Here is an 18,504-nt window from a genome sequence, read left to right as displayed (position 1 = left end):
GGCGATTATTTAGTTGAATTAAAGCAAAATGTTGGGAATCGATGAATACAATGAATTGAACTCAGTGGTTAAAATCAGGAGCTAAGTTTAGTGACAACGCTTTCTTTCCCCAGTCCTTTTCAATACAAGCGACATCCAATTGTTTTTCAAAATGACGCCTGTGTCACTCTAGGGCACTACGCGACAATAAGGAAAGTTCAGTCCTCGATATAAAACTGGGAGTCCCTGGACTTCATTTCATCATGGCTCGTGGGGTAGATAAAGAGTTTCTGACCAACTGTTTTTACCTTGGGAACTAAAACTGTTCCAACCAGAGTTTCTTTAAGGAGAAAACCGGGCATGCCATTGGCTGATTTCATGGCTAACAAGCCTACAAGGCACAATTATTAAAACACAAAACAGATACACTTTTCCACAGTAGTTTATTTAAGGGATCCAGATAGCAGATGTCAAAATACAGAGCATTTATTCAGAAAATAAATCAGAAAATAAACACCAATCTTAAGATGCAGTACTTAAAAACATGTGTGCACTTTCTGTAGAATATCAAATTTTAAAAAATACAGACAAGCTCAGGTAAATTTAATGCAATGGAGCTTTACAATGAAAATATTTCATTGTGTTTGTAGGTATGTTATATTCACTTAACTCTACATTTCAATATAAAGTTATTTTTCCATCTATTAAATGCAATTTAATTGGTACATTTTTTATTCCAATGATTCCAATTATCATTAACTATTGTCACGATTAAATGTTGAGTAGCCTGTAGCTAAGTGCCATTCATTCAATTTCTCCCACATTCCGAGGTAAATCAACTTTAAGAAAGAACATGTATTAGATTTTTTGATTCTGGGGTAAGAGATGGATCCTTTCAAAATACACATAGTTATGAACAGTGCATCACTAGGGACCTGAAATGTTCTCCCAGTAATTCTGCAAGTATAGGCACGACAAATTTATATTTAAGTTATATTAATATTTATTTTAATCTACTTCAGTTCTAAGACACTGTATGTTTTCATTTTTGTTTTGTTCTTCTTAGCGAGATGTTAACACCTATAACACTACTGTATTCCGAGGTCAACACCATCCATCTCATGTTCAAACAATGAGTCGCAACACGACTGGATCCCCATGACACAATGTAACAAAAACTAATTCTATCTGAACACCATATATTTTCTAATAAGTTCATTCCAAGGTTTAACTGAATAGTACAGATTAAACTATGGTTAATTAGCAGTGTTTTGTGATGTAATCTGTGCCCATAAAAAGTGTTCACTGTACAGAGAAGTGGTGTAAAATACAGGCAGACCTCAGCACAGCACAGTCTTATTGTACTGTATTCATAATACAGTGAATATTCCTCATCAGTGAATACTGGACTGTTCTGATAGTGTTCCGAGTAATAGGTGCTCATTGTTGTGCAGCATCTGTTTAAATTTACTATTGGAAGACGTGATTTTCCAGGTAAAAAACAAAGAACGTGCTAATAACGTGAGAAGTCCTGAGGTGCTGAGTGCTCGGCCTCATCAATCCCTCCAGCAGAGCCTAGGGCAGGAGCTGCTTACTAACCCCAGGGCCTCTCTGGCATCCTGGAACGGACGCAGTCTATATCGGCTGCTGAAAAAGACATGCCTCCCGTGTTTTAGGAACGATGGGGATGTGCTGTACCACGACCAAAATCGGAATATTTGACCGATCTGCTTAATGATGCTAAACACGATAGAGGGCAATGAGTACGTTTTACAACGTAGTGAAGATGCAATAGCTGCCAAGTGTCTTTCAGAGGGAGATATGTCGCTCTGAAATAAACACCAAAAACCCAGAACACTATATTTGTAGTTAAAATTGAACAATTATACATAATAAATAGTACAGTTATGATAATGTTAACAAAAAATGATTACACAAACCTAATAACGGATACAAAAAAAATGTTTAAATTGGGGAAGACTGACTCCGCTCCTATATTCTCTGGAGGTTTTCTGGCTTTTATTCCAGCCCTGATGTTAATTCCTTAACTGGGATAATTACTTGTAAACGTAGTCAGATCTCCCCCTTTGTTTCTCTCGACAACCAGCAGGAATCCAGTCCTCCAGTACAGGCAGGGTGGAGGACTAACTCTGGACTGCCACTAGGTGGCACTGTTTATTAGTAAGGGTCACGGCACCTTCAAGACTGGTGGCTCTTTTTGTCCTGTTAAAGCATGTAGTTACCTAATGAACATCGCCCCCTAGCACCACATCAGAGGTAGTCCTCCACCCTACATAAACTATGCCCATAGTGTTATTGTATGTTATTGTACAAAATCTTTTGGCTACATTTCCGTTTTGGATTAAAAAAAGCTCAGCATCTCCTTATGTGAGCTATTCTATTATAAATTCAAAGACAATTCAGTGAAGTGAAGAAAAGCCTCTCTAGTGTTCTCTCTAGACTCAGCTACCATGAGGTTGGCAGCACTGCATTGACCCATCTTCGCTTGAACGTTCTTGAGCAGTGAACAACAGACCAGTACTGAGCGTCACGCGGAAGAACAAGGAGCTGGAATGACTGGCTAAAATAGTGCAGATTTTGGAGCTTTGAGTTTTGTTTATGCAAATTCTGACAGTGTTCAGCGACATGCTTATTTGTGTACATATAACTCAAAAAACTCTTCAACTAACTGTTGCAACAGGATTTCGTTAAAATACCTGATGCAACCTTTCAGTTACACATAATTGAAATTCACTGGCAATCTCAAACAAAAGAGAAAGAATAGATTGTAAAATACTGATACACACTAGGTTTAGCAATGTTTACTATACTTCACTTTGTCTGATTTACTCTGAAGAGAAAAGGTCCTGAGAACATTTCTGTGAATATCGGGCCCATGCAGTGCTAAGCAGAACGCTTGAAATAATCAGAGCTACAGCATGTGTAGCCCTTTGTCGAGAAGAGGGAAAGTCCTCTAAAAATCACACTCCTGATCATGCAACGCAGAAAAACACGCTTCTGAGTGAGGCTAGAGAGAACACAGGACTCCCTCAACACACACCGTACAATACCTGTTATCAGAAAAAATCAAACTGTAGTTCATCATTCACATCACTATTGTTGTCATTCACTGGAGTAAATAGTTTCAAAAACACTGCATAAATACAAAATAATATATATCGGTAAAACACAATAATACATATAGCACAAGCCTAGTAAATGATTAACAAATGTTACACTTCACAGTACTTGAAGGCAATAAATAAATGCAATTTAAGGTAGGCTAGTCCAAGAAAGTAAATTAGCTTTAAACTCAAAATCCTGCCTTGGCAAGATTCCAGTAGTCCATGTTACGGATCATTCCGAGTTCAGGACTGGTAGTGTATTTACTCACTATTCTTTCCTATTCTACCATCACTCTCATACAAAACGTTATGGAATTTGCAGAGTCAACTGAAAACGCATTGACAGACTTTTATGCAGGACCACACGATGGGGCCAAGAGGCAAAACTGGGTTTTTACAAACGGCTTCTCTCCTTGATATCGAGTTTAAAAAAAAAACATGCAGGTTCTCAGACTCTTTGTCCCTTGCATGTTAGTCATGAATTGACAAAAAAAAACAGGAATAAGTACCCTTGGCAAAACTCTGGCTTTGTTGCAATTGCAAAAACACCAAGTGCACACAGTCAGAACAGTAAAATAAGAGGTCAGGGATTAGTTGCAGCAGCCAGCCATGCAAAGAGTAAAAGAGACGTGTGGTAGATTCTAAAGTGCAATTAAAGCCTAACCAGCATGCATATACAAACCCTGGGCCCTGGGTTGATTAAGCAATTAAGGAACAAGTCAGTAATTCACTTCCTGGAAGGTTCAGACCCTGTCCTGGCCTGGAATCCAAGCGACAAGGTTTTCCATCCTAGTGCAGCAAATGGTGCACATCAAATCCCGAAACAGAAGCGTGTTGACCACATCTTAACCTCTGTGATCAGCTCAGCACACCTACACTTCTACGAAAGCCGCAGAACCTTACCAAAACAACAAATGACGATTAAGCTCGCATCTGGCCAGTCCCTGCTCACCAGATATCCACTGGGAACTACTGCACTGTATTTAACCAACAGACCAGAAGTATGGATTAAGTGACTATTTTCCTTGTTTACTAACCAAAACATCCAGCTCTTCCAATTTTGTTCTTATACAGCAGTTGGAAGCAGCACCCAAAATACTTGGCAATTAAAATAATCACACATCTCTCTAACCATCCCCAGCTTCCAAGTAACCCAGGGTGGATGTCACTTCCAGCTAAACACATGAATGCAAAAATAACTCATTTTTCACTGCTTTCTCCAAAAGGAGAAAACAGCTCTCTTAACAGGTTGACTTATAAGCCAGCAGATTTCGTCACTGATGGAGAACAAACAGTAAAATAGGGACACGTCCAAAAGCCATGATTATCAATGGAGCAAATCCTCGTTTCAAAATCCTTGTTTTTTTATGAAACTGGCATAATAACAGAATAATGCTCATGACGCCCAAAAAGTGAAAATTAAATTTAAACGGAGACCGGTAGAAAGATCCTCTATTTTGCTGGCTTCAAACAACAGCCCAGCTTGTTAAAAAAAGGAAAATGCTTTTACAATTTAATCCAATCCGTCAGAACCCTCTGACTCTCTAAGGGGCAGCAGTCAGAGAACGGACTTATTCCCTGCTATGAAAGCAGTGACTTTATCGAGAGAACAGATATGAAAAGTTCTCCTCAAACTCCAGATCCGTTTTTAAGAAAGAGGTGAAGACGTCTGAGAAAATAAAAGGATTCCCCCCACAACTGGACGAAATTCACTGAAAGCGTCACGTTGAAGGAGCCTGCAGGATTCTCACTCTGCACACTCCATTAGCAAAACACAACACTGGGGATGTGAGAGAAGATAAGGGTTCAGAACATTCCACCTTTTACAGCAAGGGCGTTCAAAACACCTACCGGTTACGGCATTCTCAAGGCTCGGATTCCTTCCAGAAAAAAAAACGAAACCACACTTTAACAACAGGCTGTACATGGAATACAAATCTCAGTGAGACTCCATTGCTATAAACACCCACGTTTGCACCCTGAAAAATACCTAGACTATATTTTAAATAAAATACTAGGGAAGTTATTGACTTGAATTAGTGCTGCACTCTTATCGTGCTACGAGCACACGCTAGGATACAACCCTAAGGGGCAAACGGGTCATCGAGAGCTGCTAGAGAAAACTATTTTTAAACGTTGTGCCAGCTAAACGCGGTCGGTCTGCGTTTTGTTGGACGATACTGACGGATCCGTCTTCCGCCACAAACGGTTGTGCAGCGAGTGACCTGCGGCTCGTCCCGCGGACGGAATGGGGAAAAGAACACAATGCCGGACGGGCGATCGATTTCATTTCTGCTCTTCAGTAAAGACAGCGACTGGAAAGTGCCCCGTTGCGATGAAAAACAGGCCGAGGCTCAGACACACCTGGAACGCGTGGATTTTAAGCGTGATGTGAGGTCAAGAGTGCACACATTTATATTACTTCTACAGCATATCAGTGAAGTGCCAGAAAGTGTTTTCCACTCAACGCATGCACCTCTCCAGTACTGACTCCTCTAACTCTGGGTCCTGGAACATATGTACGACATCCAGCGAACGATAAAAGGACAATTCTTAGAAGCAGTTTTAAAGGAAAGCAGTGCTCAACACCACACGATACTTCGGGGAATCCTATCCTATTTGTGTACTGTTTGTGTTACACTGTTTCCTAATTTGCATTTGGTATAGAATTTTTACATAGCTTTGGAGAAAAGGATCAGACAAAATTGTAATATCTGTCATTTTACCAGCAGGACATTTGACAGAGAGGTAAATCAACAAGCAAGCTCATATCTGCTGCTTGGCACACCACTGTGTGAAGACTTCATGGACAGACCTTACAATTCAGATGTGCCTTTGAATCCCTCAACGCCCAATCACAGCTTTACGCTTAGAAAAAGCAATCTTAACATGTCATTCATATTGCTAGGGAAATAAAACAGGGACAGTGCAAAAAAAACTAAAACCCTGTCCTTTAAAAAGACATTTATCACCACCAAGAATTTTCACAGGACTCATTTGTTTTTGTTTTAAAAGGTGCAAGAGCTGCTCTATTGGCGGGTTCAACCAAAATCTAAATATTTTCTACTCTGAGTGACAAAGTCGGCTGGGCACCTCGTTTCAGAGCACAGCTTACTACTCTCGTTGTGAGGGGACAGAGCAAGGAGACAAGAGGGTGAGGAACTGGGTTTCGCAAGTCACTTCTAAAGCACTTTATCAGAGACACAAAACACAAAGCAAGCCCTTTGAAAAGCAAGAATGCGAATGAATGGCTTTTGAATGCCGAGATTTTTTTTTTTTGTTCGTTTACAACGTGAAAGAAACAAAAATCTGCAGGAGGCCGCCGTTTTGGTAGAAACGAATGGATGGCACAGCGCGAAAGGTTTCGGATGCCGAGGCAAAGTCGTTTTTCGTCCCGAGTCTCCGGCATTCAAAAAGAAGGAGTTTCTGAAGGACAACGGGGTGGAGGGACGGAGGTAATTCGTTAAAAGAACAGCAGGAGGAAGGAGGAGAGATGAGAGGCGGCCCGTGTCCACAGCTGGGCACCAGAGATCTCAGCATCCACACGAGAGCGCCTAGGGCCCTCGGGGGGGTGCGTTTTAACAACCCGCGGCAGGGTCACTGCTCAGATTCTGACCTGCGCGCTCGGCTCCTTCTCTGGCCGCTGGACTTGCGGGTGGCCACGGCGGCAGCGAACCCCACCAAGCAACAAAGGGAGGTGGTGCCGAGCTTGACCGCGTCCAGCCAGCGGGGGGCGCCGGTCTCGAGGTAGCGCTCCAGCACGTGCACGCCCATCACCAGGAGCCAGAGGACGGAGGCCACGGCGTCAATGCGCCTCAGCCTGCAGCGTGGGAAAGAGGGAGAAAACATGGTCAGACACCCCAGACTGAAAGACCGCATTAACAGCAAGACGTTCCAGGAACGGCAACAACAACATAAGCTATGGAATAACGAATTCTATGTTTTGCAGAACACTAATGAATTCCAATATAAATCTAAACACTTCAGCAATATAAGCTTTCTTGTAAAACAAAGTTTGATCCAAGTATTTTTTATTCTAAAACCTTTTTTTCTAATACACAGTGTATATATATATGTATTCATGCAAAGGAACAAGTAATAGGTTTATTCCATGCTGAAAAAAAGAAGAAAGAGAACACAACGTTTCGGCCGTGGAGCAACGAAACGTTGTGTTCTCTTTCTTCTTTTTTTCCAGCATGGAATAAACCTATTACTTGTTCCTTTGCAGCCTACGCATGCTGATGCAGCTACCCACCTGAACTATATGTATTCATGTCTACATGGCTGAAACAGCTTCTGTTAAACTGGGGGCTAGCTAGTTTTTCTTATGTTCTGCCATTCTGGAAATTCCAGCTGTGTTTTTCAGGGGGCTGTAAACCCTGTGACTGCACACGGGAGACTGAGGAAGCGAGGGCGGACTCCTTCGACCTGGCCACCTTACAGCCACTTGTCTTTGACCTCGTCACTGGCGCCACAGCCCAGTACTGGGAGCTCAGCACTGACTGGAGGTCCACAACGTATGTGGGAAAAATGCCATGACCTATATTTCAAAGAGTATTGTTGCAACAGAGTATCCTTATTCAACCAGGTAAAAAAAAACCCTCAATTCACATACAGCAATGTACTGAATTTAACCAAATGCACTTAAAAGGGGACAAGTCACCTGATGCGCCCAGCCATGAACACGGCCATGATGCAGGCGAGCAAGCCCGTGCACACCACTGCCAGCTGATGGCTTCTCCCATAGTCCCACGCGGCCTGCAGCGTCTCCAGGACCTCCCTGGGAAACAGGCTGAGGAGTTCGGGCCAGATCCCCGCGCTCCCAGCACTGCCATTCCCCGGCGCGCTGGTGTTGCTGGCCAGGGGCCGGACCGGAGCCTCAGGAGCACCGGCGGCGAGGAAGGGGTCTCTGGAGCCGCAGGTCACCAGCGCCACCAGGAAAGCACAGGCCAGGAACGCCAGGACCCGCAGGAGGATCACACGAGCAGGAGTGGAAAAACTGTAGGAGTTCTGGAGAGCAAAGCAATTTCCTCATTCAATACATTACACTTTAAACATGCCCATCTTTTTATTTCTATCCTTTTTTTTGCAGCTTCAATTAGCAATTTTATCCTTGGCATACATATACTCTTCTAATGATTTCACCGAGGTTTTGAGCAACAGCGTCCAAGATATGACAAGGAAATTGAATGTCACAGCTTTAATATGAATAATTGTCTCATTTTTCCTGTTCTTACACGTTTTTAAATTCCAGCACTTCCAAAGCATGTGTGCAAAGTCCTGTTTTCTACCATATTCATACAATTTCTGATTTGTCCTGCGCAAAACTTACATTTGCACTCATTCTTATGCCCTTACTATGCTATGAACGAATTTATGTGTCTGAAGGTGCGACGCACAGAAAAAAGGCCTCTTTATGGTTGGAAACCCTTACATTCATTGAATGAGCGAGGAACTTACTTGCTGTATAGGGATTTATTTGCCTGACACTTTTAACCAAAGGGACTTTGCACTACATTTGCACCATTTACAGAGCTGGGTATTTTACTGGAGCAATTCAGGTGAAGTCCGCTGCTCAAAGCCACACCAGCAGCGACTCTCCTGGGATCTGGACCCACCACCTCCCAGGGAGATGTCCTACATGCACACACCTGCGTGAGCTGAGGCAGGACACAGCGAATCACGGCTCCCTCAACACACGCCTCTGGCTCAGGCTGGAGCTCCGTCTGAAGAGCGGCTGCGCGGAGGTTTCTCAGTGCCAGACCACTGCGGCTGCGCCCCCCCATCAGCACACGGGCTCGGGGCCGAGCCAGCAGGGCACTCACCTGCACGAAGGCCTTGTCCGCGTCTCTGCCGCGCCTCAGCTGGTGGCTGAAGAGCAGGGCTCGGAGCTGGCGGTTCTGGTGCTTGATGTAGTACTCCACAGCTGTCTGGCATGGGCGGCACAGCTTGTACGTCTGCTCTATGTGGTGCCGATAGACCTCAATCTCCTCGTCGTACTTCTCCTGAGCGAGACACGCGGAGCAAGACGAATTAGGAACGACGACGTGCCGCTTTCTTTTTAAGGAGACAATGCACCCTCCTCGGCTTCCCCCAGCGCCTGCCCTCTTAATCAGAGGTACATCTCAGAGGAACAAAACACACAAGCACACCTTCCTGTCCCTATAAACCAGGAAAATAAGACTCCAGTGCAGAATACGCGTACCTTGACTTGTATACAGTAATTAAGGGGTTACTAATAAAAAAACCTATTTCTTTAAAGGGTGTAAAGAACGTACACCCGCAAACTGCTTCTGAATGAGCTGACGTTCACGAACATCAATGCCAGCCTCTGATGTGTCAGTACCCTGTGGTATCGGATGCCCCGAAGGCGCCGAACGGCCCGAATTCGGACGGGCCCCCTGGCACTCATCGGGGCTCCCATCCGGTTCCTGTTCTGAAGCTACGATCCCTGGCCCGGCCACCAAAAAGGCGGCTCTCTCCTTTTCTCCTAGGCCGTAGTTTGCTTTGGTTACTTCCTGATATCGTACCGTATGCACACTCTGGCAGCTCACATGCAACAGGTGAGCAGGCGTCCAGCTGATCATGTCCTGCCAGGACTTTAGATGCCCGGCAATTCCTACGTCTCATACGAAGCCCATTTATCACAAGGCTGCTGTCAGCACTGAACATCACTAGCGCACACGCAGCCCAGAAATACCCCAGGACTGCTCAACCGGTGCATCTCCAGCGAGTCACGAGTGGAGCAGTTCAGGCAAAAAGCCGGCTATCAAACTTCGAAAGACATAGAAGAAAATAAATTAGTACCAATAAAAAAAATAGAAAATACTAGAGGAGTGCTTTCGCACAAAACCTCCGCAAACTGCTCTCGAGGTGTTAAATGGGAAAGGTCAGTCACCCACGTTCACCCTCCTTTCTGGATGTCAGTAGAAGGCGCTACATTGTGAAAGCATTATACCTGCAGGCGCAAACCAGAAACTACTGGAAAAACTACTTTGGGATCCAAAAAACAAAGATCTCCAGCGCTCCGAAGGGCACAGAGCCACCCCACCTATTAGCTCATGCCGGCCTGTCTTTTCAAGCGCGCGCTCTCCGGTGGAGAGCCCCTGAACGGCTGGCCCCACTTCAAACACAGCGCCCCAGGAGACGAGCCTCCGGAGCAGCAAACACCCAAGACAATGTGTCAAAATTAACTTGTCAAAACACAGCCTGAGCTGGATGCGGCAATGATGAATGTCTGTGGGCTTCGTCTGCCGAAATGTTGAATGTCGGAGGAAGATTCTGCCCCAGGCGGTTGATGGCTAAAGTTACACAAGGGCAGCTGTTCGTACAGATATCATTTTAAAAAAAAACCTCCAAACCGAACCTCTTCAGACATGGGGAAAAACCGCGGATTCACTGCATTTCAATTAAAAGTTATTACACAAGTGACAGAAGATGAAAAAGTTTAAGTTCATCATGAATCCACAAAAAAAAACATTGAACTGGAAAGCACAACTTGAAATGACCGACTTATTTTCATGTAATCTTCTCTATTCTCATGCAGGTTCTGACTTCACACCTTTCTTCACCCCTCTCCACTCTGCACTTCCTGAGTGACCTCTCTGCCACTCCCGCCCCCTCCTCTCTCCCAGCTTTTGTTCTCCTGTGTTACTTAATCTTTGCTGCCTGCCCTGTCTTTCTCACACCTGAAGAAGGCTCCACAGCCGAAACATTGTGTTTTCTCTCTTCTAAGCATGGAATAAACCTATCACTTGTTCCTTTGCATTACATAGCAGGACACACTATGGATAGATACTGTATGCTATGTGCATAGCATGTCCTATTGTACAGCGTCTCTTTTGAAAGCCTGCTTTTAGCTTGTGTCTTGTGAAAACAAGCATGCTTACAGCTGTCCCTATGACAATGTCTGACTTTGACCCTTCAAAAGCCTATGCCCATGCATTCTATTTTCTCATGTGATTTACATGGGATTTGAATGCATTTATATGGAGATTTTCATTGCTTTCCTCAAAGAAATATAACGTTTGACTGCATTTCCTTCTTATTCTAAAAAAAAAAACCAAAATGTTATCCTATAACAAAGGTGTGTACAACCGTATATGTGTCTTTTTCTGCATACTTAAATCTCTTATGTTTTTGGATTAGAATATCTTCTTTCACTCCACTACAGATAAAGATCAACTAAACCCAAAAATAATAAAACACCTAATTATGCTAAATTATTCCGAACATGGATTTATACAACAGCATACACACATTAAATCAAATATGTTCCCATAGGTATATGACGAAAATGATAATTTTGCTAAACTGTGCCGGATCTTACTTATGGGCCAAAAACATGGGAGCATAGCGCCCCCCTGCTGCACAACTGCAACATTACATTTTAGCAGTGTGACAATTCATGCCCACAGTACACACTCGCATACATACAAACAACCTGTCCCTTTTCAAGAAAAATAGCCACATACCTCTTCTCTTGGTGCAAATGAAGCCAGCTGTTTGATCTTCAGAGTCTGGTTATTATTGCATTTCTTGCACAGTAACATCTGACAGTTAACGAACTGAAGAGTCTTTGGCGTTTGTGGCACAGGCAGGCCGGCAGACACGCCGTGGTTCAGATGCTCCATATACTGCGCAGGGATGGGCTTGTTGTAGTCACCATTCTGAAGCACAGACACACACAGGGCAAAACAAAAGGCAACATTTTAACCACAGGATAATCCCACACAGGTGACAGGGCGGCACAGTGGTTGGCTTTACTGCCTCACAGCTCTGGGGTCCTGGGTTCAATTCCTCAGGTGCTGTCTGTGTGGAGTTTGTATGTTCCCCCTGTGGTCACATGGGGTTCCTGCCCCAGTGCAAATTTATACTTGCAGGTTAACTGGCTGCCTGGAGGTTGAAACTTGCCCTGGTGGGAGTGTGGGTGCCCTCCAGGGTGTGCTTGCTGCTTGCTGGGATAGACTCCAGCCCCACGTGACCCCGAATGGGAGAAAGTGGTTAGGAAAGGGATGGATGGATAGACGATCACATCCTTTTCTTCGGCATTTATCTTTGCACCATCATGGTCTGAATTTACAGTATGGCTGGCACCCCCTCCTGGCTGGTCACAGCCTCCGTACCCTGGTTTCCTCTACACAAAACGTCACCTTTTCACACCACGGAGCTGCGTGCTGCAGAACAAAGGGCTCGACAGAGTGATATGACTAACATCTATTAACGCACAATGTTTTCCCTGCCTCCTCCATGACTGTAGACAGGCCCCCTGGCTGCTGTGCGGCACTGCTGATCAGATAGAGACGTGGACAGAAATGACTTCAACAGCTGAAACAAAGGGGAGCTACAGGGAGGCCTGACTCTACAAGCCCAAGGTGGAACTGAGCCAGTTCCACAGCACCAAGGTTAATGCCACTTCTCTAGAACCATGGCATCTTCATATTTGCCATTTGTTTATATATGATTTTCGAATAGTGAGGACAGTCAGAAATCTCATCTGGAGGTTGGCACCTCCCACAGCACAGTCCCTGGTCACCGTGCAAAGGTACTGGCTTGGAAACTCCGGACCAGCACAGAAGACCACCACCTACTGGTCCACCTGCATCGCTCACAGTAACCCCCCGGTCTTCCTCAGCTATTTCCCATCCCAGGAGTCCTGCCTAGCGTCCGGGACTTAACAAGATCGAGCCACAGGGTGGCAATGCCGCTCCTTAAGAATAAGGCTCAAAAGAAACTCATTTGCCTTCAATGTCGTTTTTTTCCCCCGGTGGTTTTGGATTTGTGTGCCCAATGAAGAGATGCTGACTCTCCTAATGACTACTACTGCCTTTAGCTCCTTAGCACAATCTCACCATTGCTTAAAATTTAATATGACAGTAAAAAAAGAAATAAAGCAGGGAAATGCTACATAGGCCGAGGACAACAAAAAAATCTTTGCACGAGATTAAAATTAAAACCATCAACAGTACCATTCGCATTTTATGATTTTAATGTACTGAACATTATCAAGAATGCTATGAAGCAATCAGACCGTAGAAAGACTTCCCAAGCACATTACCTCCTGGAATCCGTTGTACTGCTCACAGTTGGGGCAATCCCAGCAGTTCCTGTTCCCATACGGAACGACAGAGTCCTGGCTGCAGAACCAGCAGTTAACCTGGACGTGTGTGGGCTTCTTCCTGGGGGGGGAAACAGCAAAGAACAAACTAAATCCGCAGGTGAACACACCCCCCGTGAACAGGAGATGAGCCATGCTTTCAAAACGGTTTTCTGCGACTGGAGTTCTGGTCTGCAAACACAACCCCTGACAGTATTCTGCTCCAGCATTAGACAGAGCTGCAGGTCTGGTGTTCGACATCCATTAGCAACAGACAGCAGTAAAAACCAAGACCATTCTGTCTTTTTGAGTGCTTCATCTCTGGGAACAGTACTGCTGTTCCAAAACGCCCCAGTCTGCATTTTCTCACTTACTGAACACCAGTAACGACAGCAGTTAACTTTTCTAACAGGTTCATTTTCGCTGTCCCTTTCTATTAAGCAGCCTCCCTTGTGCAAATATGACGTAAAGTCTGTCTACCGCTTCTTTCTTTATTCTGGGAATATCACTGAGTTGGCAGCAGTGTGGAGCAGTGGTCAGGTCTCGAGACAGGTAGCTGGGAGGTCGTGGGTTCAAATCCCAATCGAAACACTGCTGTGGTAGCCCTGAGCAAAGTGCTTCACCTGAATTGTTCCAGTTAAATACTTAGCTGTATCAATGGGTACAATGCAAGTCCCTTGGGCTAAAAGCATCAGCTAAATACATCAGTTCACAGCAGGTAAGTGCATTGTGCCCTGCTCACTAAATGAATATAAGGGTTTTCAACACTTAAATGTACGTCACCTTTGTTATAAGCTGTGTCAATGAAACGATGAAAGTGTTTGCTACTGCCATGTTTGAGTGCCGATTTAGCAGTGAGTTTACAACACACAGGACTCCATCGGGAGTAAAATGAGAACAAGATTAGAAAAATGAGAAATGAATATATCAGGGCAGTTCCGAAACTCTTGCTTGAAACTGTTAACACTTCTGCCGAGTCTCTCACTGCACAGAGCTGCATTCGGAAGCCCACTGCTGAATGATGTGCATGAACGCCACTGGTCTCCCCCTCAGACCTGCCAGAAAACACACACAGCTGGAGCTGGGCTGGGTCAGCCGCCTTCTCCCTGGCTCGAGGGGAACACCGACGGACACAGACCCATCCCATCCTTACAGCCCTCTCGGAGCGCAGCCTGCGAAGAGACTCAGCTGTGCACGTCTCTGCATCCTAACCGATACTACACTGCACCCTTCACACAAACACCGCAAACACGGGCGTTTCGGTCAAATACAAAATAGGCACACAGGCAAAACAAGCATTCGTTTCAGAAGGGGCAACAGACTTTATTTTTTAAACGAGACAGCCGAAGCGATCTGAGAGGCACGGTTCAGGGCGGGTGAAGTGCACTTGTGCATTAGTCTCCGGAGTGCTTCCTTAATCCTTATAATGTTGTTCTTAAACCTTATTGAGGTGAAGCAAGGCGGGTGGGAATGACACCATATGGTGTCTCATTTGTGCAGCTCACGGCGCACGTGGGTCTCAACAGCACACAAAGGGAGAACAGAACACTCAGATCTCATGGCTCACTACCGACACGCTGGGGGTGTTATCTGAAGCCCCATGAGACGCCCTGCATCCCTGGATTGTGCAAAGCGCGTCACCTGTCCTTCAAACCCATTAGAGCAACGGGGGGGGACACAGTGGATGTCGGAGGGACCTTTCCTTTCATTCAGCTGGAGTATGTGGATGGATGTGCATGACGAATGCTGAGGTGAATCACTTAGATTCTTTAATCCGGGTTTGGCTGAAGCTTGTATACAAAGCGACGTACAGTGGTGAACGTGATCAATTTCCTTTTACTTATAAGCCTCGGCAGCAGTTGCTACAGCCCCCCTGGGATCTGAACCAGCAACCCCGCAGTCAGAGGTCCAGAGCACTGACCCCTGCTACACACCGCACATCAGGATAAAAACAAAAACATCATAACATTTGCTTCACTCTTTCGCCGTTCGTCAGACTACAATAAATGTAGGACAGGCAGAACCCTCCCCCCCGCCCAAATGCACTTATTGCGCTCTTCATTTTGCATTGTGTGCCGCCGGCACAGCAGCGTGAAACACATACTGTAGCTCTGGCCATCGCCACCCAACCGCAATCCGACTACTGCAGGCTCTGCCCCGCCAGCAGCTGCTCGCTGTCCGTGGAGATCAATGTCGTCCCGTCACGGTCACAGACCGAGACCAGCTGACGCGCGTTTGGAACCCGTGCCGAAAACGGGACGCTAGCAAAGGCGATTTATCAAAAAAAAAACAAAATGTTACCCGTCCTACAGGTCGCGACAAACAGCGAGGAAGAGTTCCCACGCTCGTGTAAGGATACAAATCTAAGCATTTTGGAAGAAACGTGCGATTCGATTATTACGGTGTCACCGGCTGTTTGGGTGACACCCAGCCAAACTCAAAGTCTGGAGCAGCTGTATATGGGGGGGGCAGATCATACATTTGCCGCAGCTGCTACTCCTCGGTGCGATGGGACCATCTGTCTGAAGCAGTTGCCCCGACTGTCCTCTACTAATCAAAGATGATTTGTCTTTAAAATTATTTCAAACTCTCAACAGCTTCGAGCAACATTTGACACGGTATACAAAGACGCGCGTCACCGGCTCAATGGCAGTGAGCATTATTATTAAGAAGGTTAGCAACAGCCAGAGCCGAGAGATTCCTCTTCAACATAAAGTTTGAAACTTATGATATACCCCCCCACGCGACGTGTCGCCCAGCCCTGGGCAGCTCGAGAGCGGGACAGCGACGGAGCGAACGCGAGGCGATGCCTTTGTGCCGCCGCTCGCGGGCTGATCACAGCTGTGCACATCTGTACTCGCTTTGCTCCAGATGTTGGCGGGGAGGGGGGGGCTCGTTCAAGGCCACACCTCGCGCTCTAGATCACAGAGCGGAACCAGGTCATGAGGCAAGGTGAAAAATGACAGCGCTTTGTTTTGTTAATGAACCTTCTCGCCCCCCCGGAGCATCTTATCTGCAGGCGCCAGAACGAGAAGGATCGAGTACGGTACTGCACCCAACACGGAAGAATTAGAAGAATCAGATGCTCCTGAACGTGCTTTTTTATTTTAAGATGTAAGATTAAGAGAAGACAAGAAACGGGAACCATTTACCCTGACTTCGACCTACAATATTATTACCACCTTATACTACACGGCATGATAACTCTATGCTACAGAATCACCCATGCACTCAACACTGTTAAATCGCAACAGGAAGGCTGTGCCACAAACACCGCGGCCAACAGCTGACTCTTAACAGACCACAACTACTGCAAAAATGCCCAAACCCAACCGAGGGGAGAGGGGGGGCGGGCTTGTGAAAGAACACGCCGCCAGCGCCAGGCGCAGTGTCCCGCAGAACCCCTCCACTACAGCCCCCGGCGCAATAGGGCCTATTGTTACAGCGCTCCACAAACCTCGTTGCAATCCTGTAAACCACTGCCCCAGCAGCGCAGGCAGTCGCTCCGACTCCCCCGGCGAGGGTAAGCTGGGGGTACTCCGCTAGCATCTGACCGAAAACCTCCATGGTCCTCCGGCTCGTTTTTTTGGGGGAGGGGGGTGTCCGCGCACGCCTGCCGTCCGTCTCGGTTGCGGGCGAAGCCAGGGGACGCGAGCCAGCGCGCGCCGTTCTATAACCTCCAAGCTGCCATCCCCGAGCCCCGCCTGGCGAACCCGGGCAGGCAGCCAATCAGAGAGCGGGGCTCGTCCCACGCGCCTTCTTGGCCCGGCCCCCGCGCCGCGGAGCGCGACTTCCGGCTCGCAGGACGGACCGCGCAACTGCAGCACATCTGTCACCTGGCCGGGTGCGCTGGGCTACAGAAGCATTTTAGCATATGAACTTTTTTAATGTCACCCCTAAACACCACATAACCTCTGTACTAAGGACAAAATGTCCCCCCCCCGTTTCATTCTCTTGTTGCTACCCTGTTGTGTCATGTTGAGACATATGTATATGGAACAAGTAATAGGTTTATTCCATGCTGAAAAAAAGAAGAAAGAGAACACAACGTTTCGGCCGTGGAGCCTTCTTCACCTGAAGAAGGCTCCACGGCCGAAACGTTGTGTTCTCTTTCTTCTTTTTTTCAGCATGGAATAAACCTATTACTTGTTCCTTTGCAGCCTACGCATGCTGACGCAGCTACCCACCTAAACTTTGTATGTATATACCGCTGTTTGTATTTGGAATAAAGGAATAGAGGAGGAATCGAACCTCTACACTTTTTAATGTTTTAAATGACTTCGATTTTCTTGGCTTACTTTTACTTTTAAACAGATCGTCCAGCCTGTGACATGTGAACCTTTGCGTTTGCAGAAACGGCACATAAACATACGCTGCTTACCTTTAGTGACATACCCGGGCTTGCCTCTGGGAAATCCTATCCCGCTGGGATGGAAATCGAGAAAGGGTGACAAAGAGATCAATAATTAAAGCTGTGCACAGCTTATGCCCGCGCTGTTTTTCAACAGCTGAAAACCCTGACTCACACGCGTCCGAGGTAGCTAAAAGCAGCAGAAACTTAACGTCCAGCTGCGACAGAGAGGACTGCTCTTTGCAAACAATCGTCCTCGGTCGTCCCGGTGGTTTCTGTATATGTTCCCTTCAAAGGTCTAATCACCAGCAGCTATGATCACATCAGCTTCTAAGTGACGGCGTTCAAATTGTGAGCAACACTGTCCGAAACCGAGAAGCTTTGGTTTTGGCTACAGCCAGTATATAGACTGCAAGTACTATAAGAGCGCAAGCACTCCTGCGGTTTTTAGTATAGGAGCAGTACGGATAGTGACCATCACCGCTATGATTCCTACACTTGGGTGAACACTTCTTTCTGACGTCACTCCGTACGTACTGTACTGTATTACCCATCCTCTCCACCCCCACGAGTGGGCACCTCAGAGAACACTGGTGGGCTGGTGTTCCCACGGGTTAGGAATCACTAGTTTAAACAACTTCACACCACCGTTAGACGCTGGTGAGGCCATAACCCCTGCACAGTATTAATCATGGGTTTGACGGCTGGAAAAAAACAGGTTTAAATCACAAAGACTCACACCTTTTTCCTTAGTCGGCTAATATAGTCGGAACCCATTACAGAGAATTCTGGGACCCCAAACCAGTACCACTACAAAAAGTAATGATTTAATGTGTGATGAAGGGGCTTGTGCGATACGTTTCCTAACTAGCATCACATCTGAATTGGCCACGAAGGCGTCAAGAGCTTTTTTCAACCCCAAATGTACTCCCAATTCAGTCACAAACAGAATA

General features: G+C 46.0%; 1 protein-coding gene across 2 annotated transcripts in view; it reads right to left on the bottom strand.

Annotated features, from left to right (window-relative positions):
- The window catches only part of tmem201 (transmembrane protein 201), a 41,823-nt gene extending 24,911 nt beyond the window's left edge, over positions 1-16,912 (bottom strand). For both annotated transcript variants that reach the window (XM_006642096.3, XM_015337028.2), the window contains exons 1-6: positions 16,658-16,912; positions 13,162-13,282; positions 11,579-11,773; positions 8,930-9,109; positions 7,768-8,114; positions 6,721-6,924 (exon numbers count right to left, since the gene is read on the bottom strand). In XM_006642096.3, the coding sequence (XP_006642159.2) occupies positions 6,721-6,924; positions 7,768-8,114; positions 8,930-9,109; positions 11,579-11,773; positions 13,162-13,282; positions 16,658-16,767 (1,157 nt within the window). In that variant the 5' untranslated portion in view covers positions 16,768-16,912. The remainder of the gene's footprint in view (positions 1-6,720; positions 6,925-7,767; positions 8,115-8,929; positions 9,110-11,578; positions 11,774-13,161; positions 13,283-16,657) is intronic.
- Between the last annotated feature and the right edge of the window lie 1,592 nt (positions 16,913-18,504).

Source organism: Lepisosteus oculatus, chromosome 25 (genome assembly GCF_040954835.1).
Source record: "Lepisosteus oculatus isolate fLepOcu1 chromosome 25, fLepOcu1.hap2, whole genome shotgun sequence".
Taxonomy (NCBI): Eukaryota; Metazoa; Chordata; class Actinopteri; order Semionotiformes; family Lepisosteidae; genus Lepisosteus; species Lepisosteus oculatus.
This window is presented reverse-complemented; position numbering and strand designations above follow the sequence as displayed.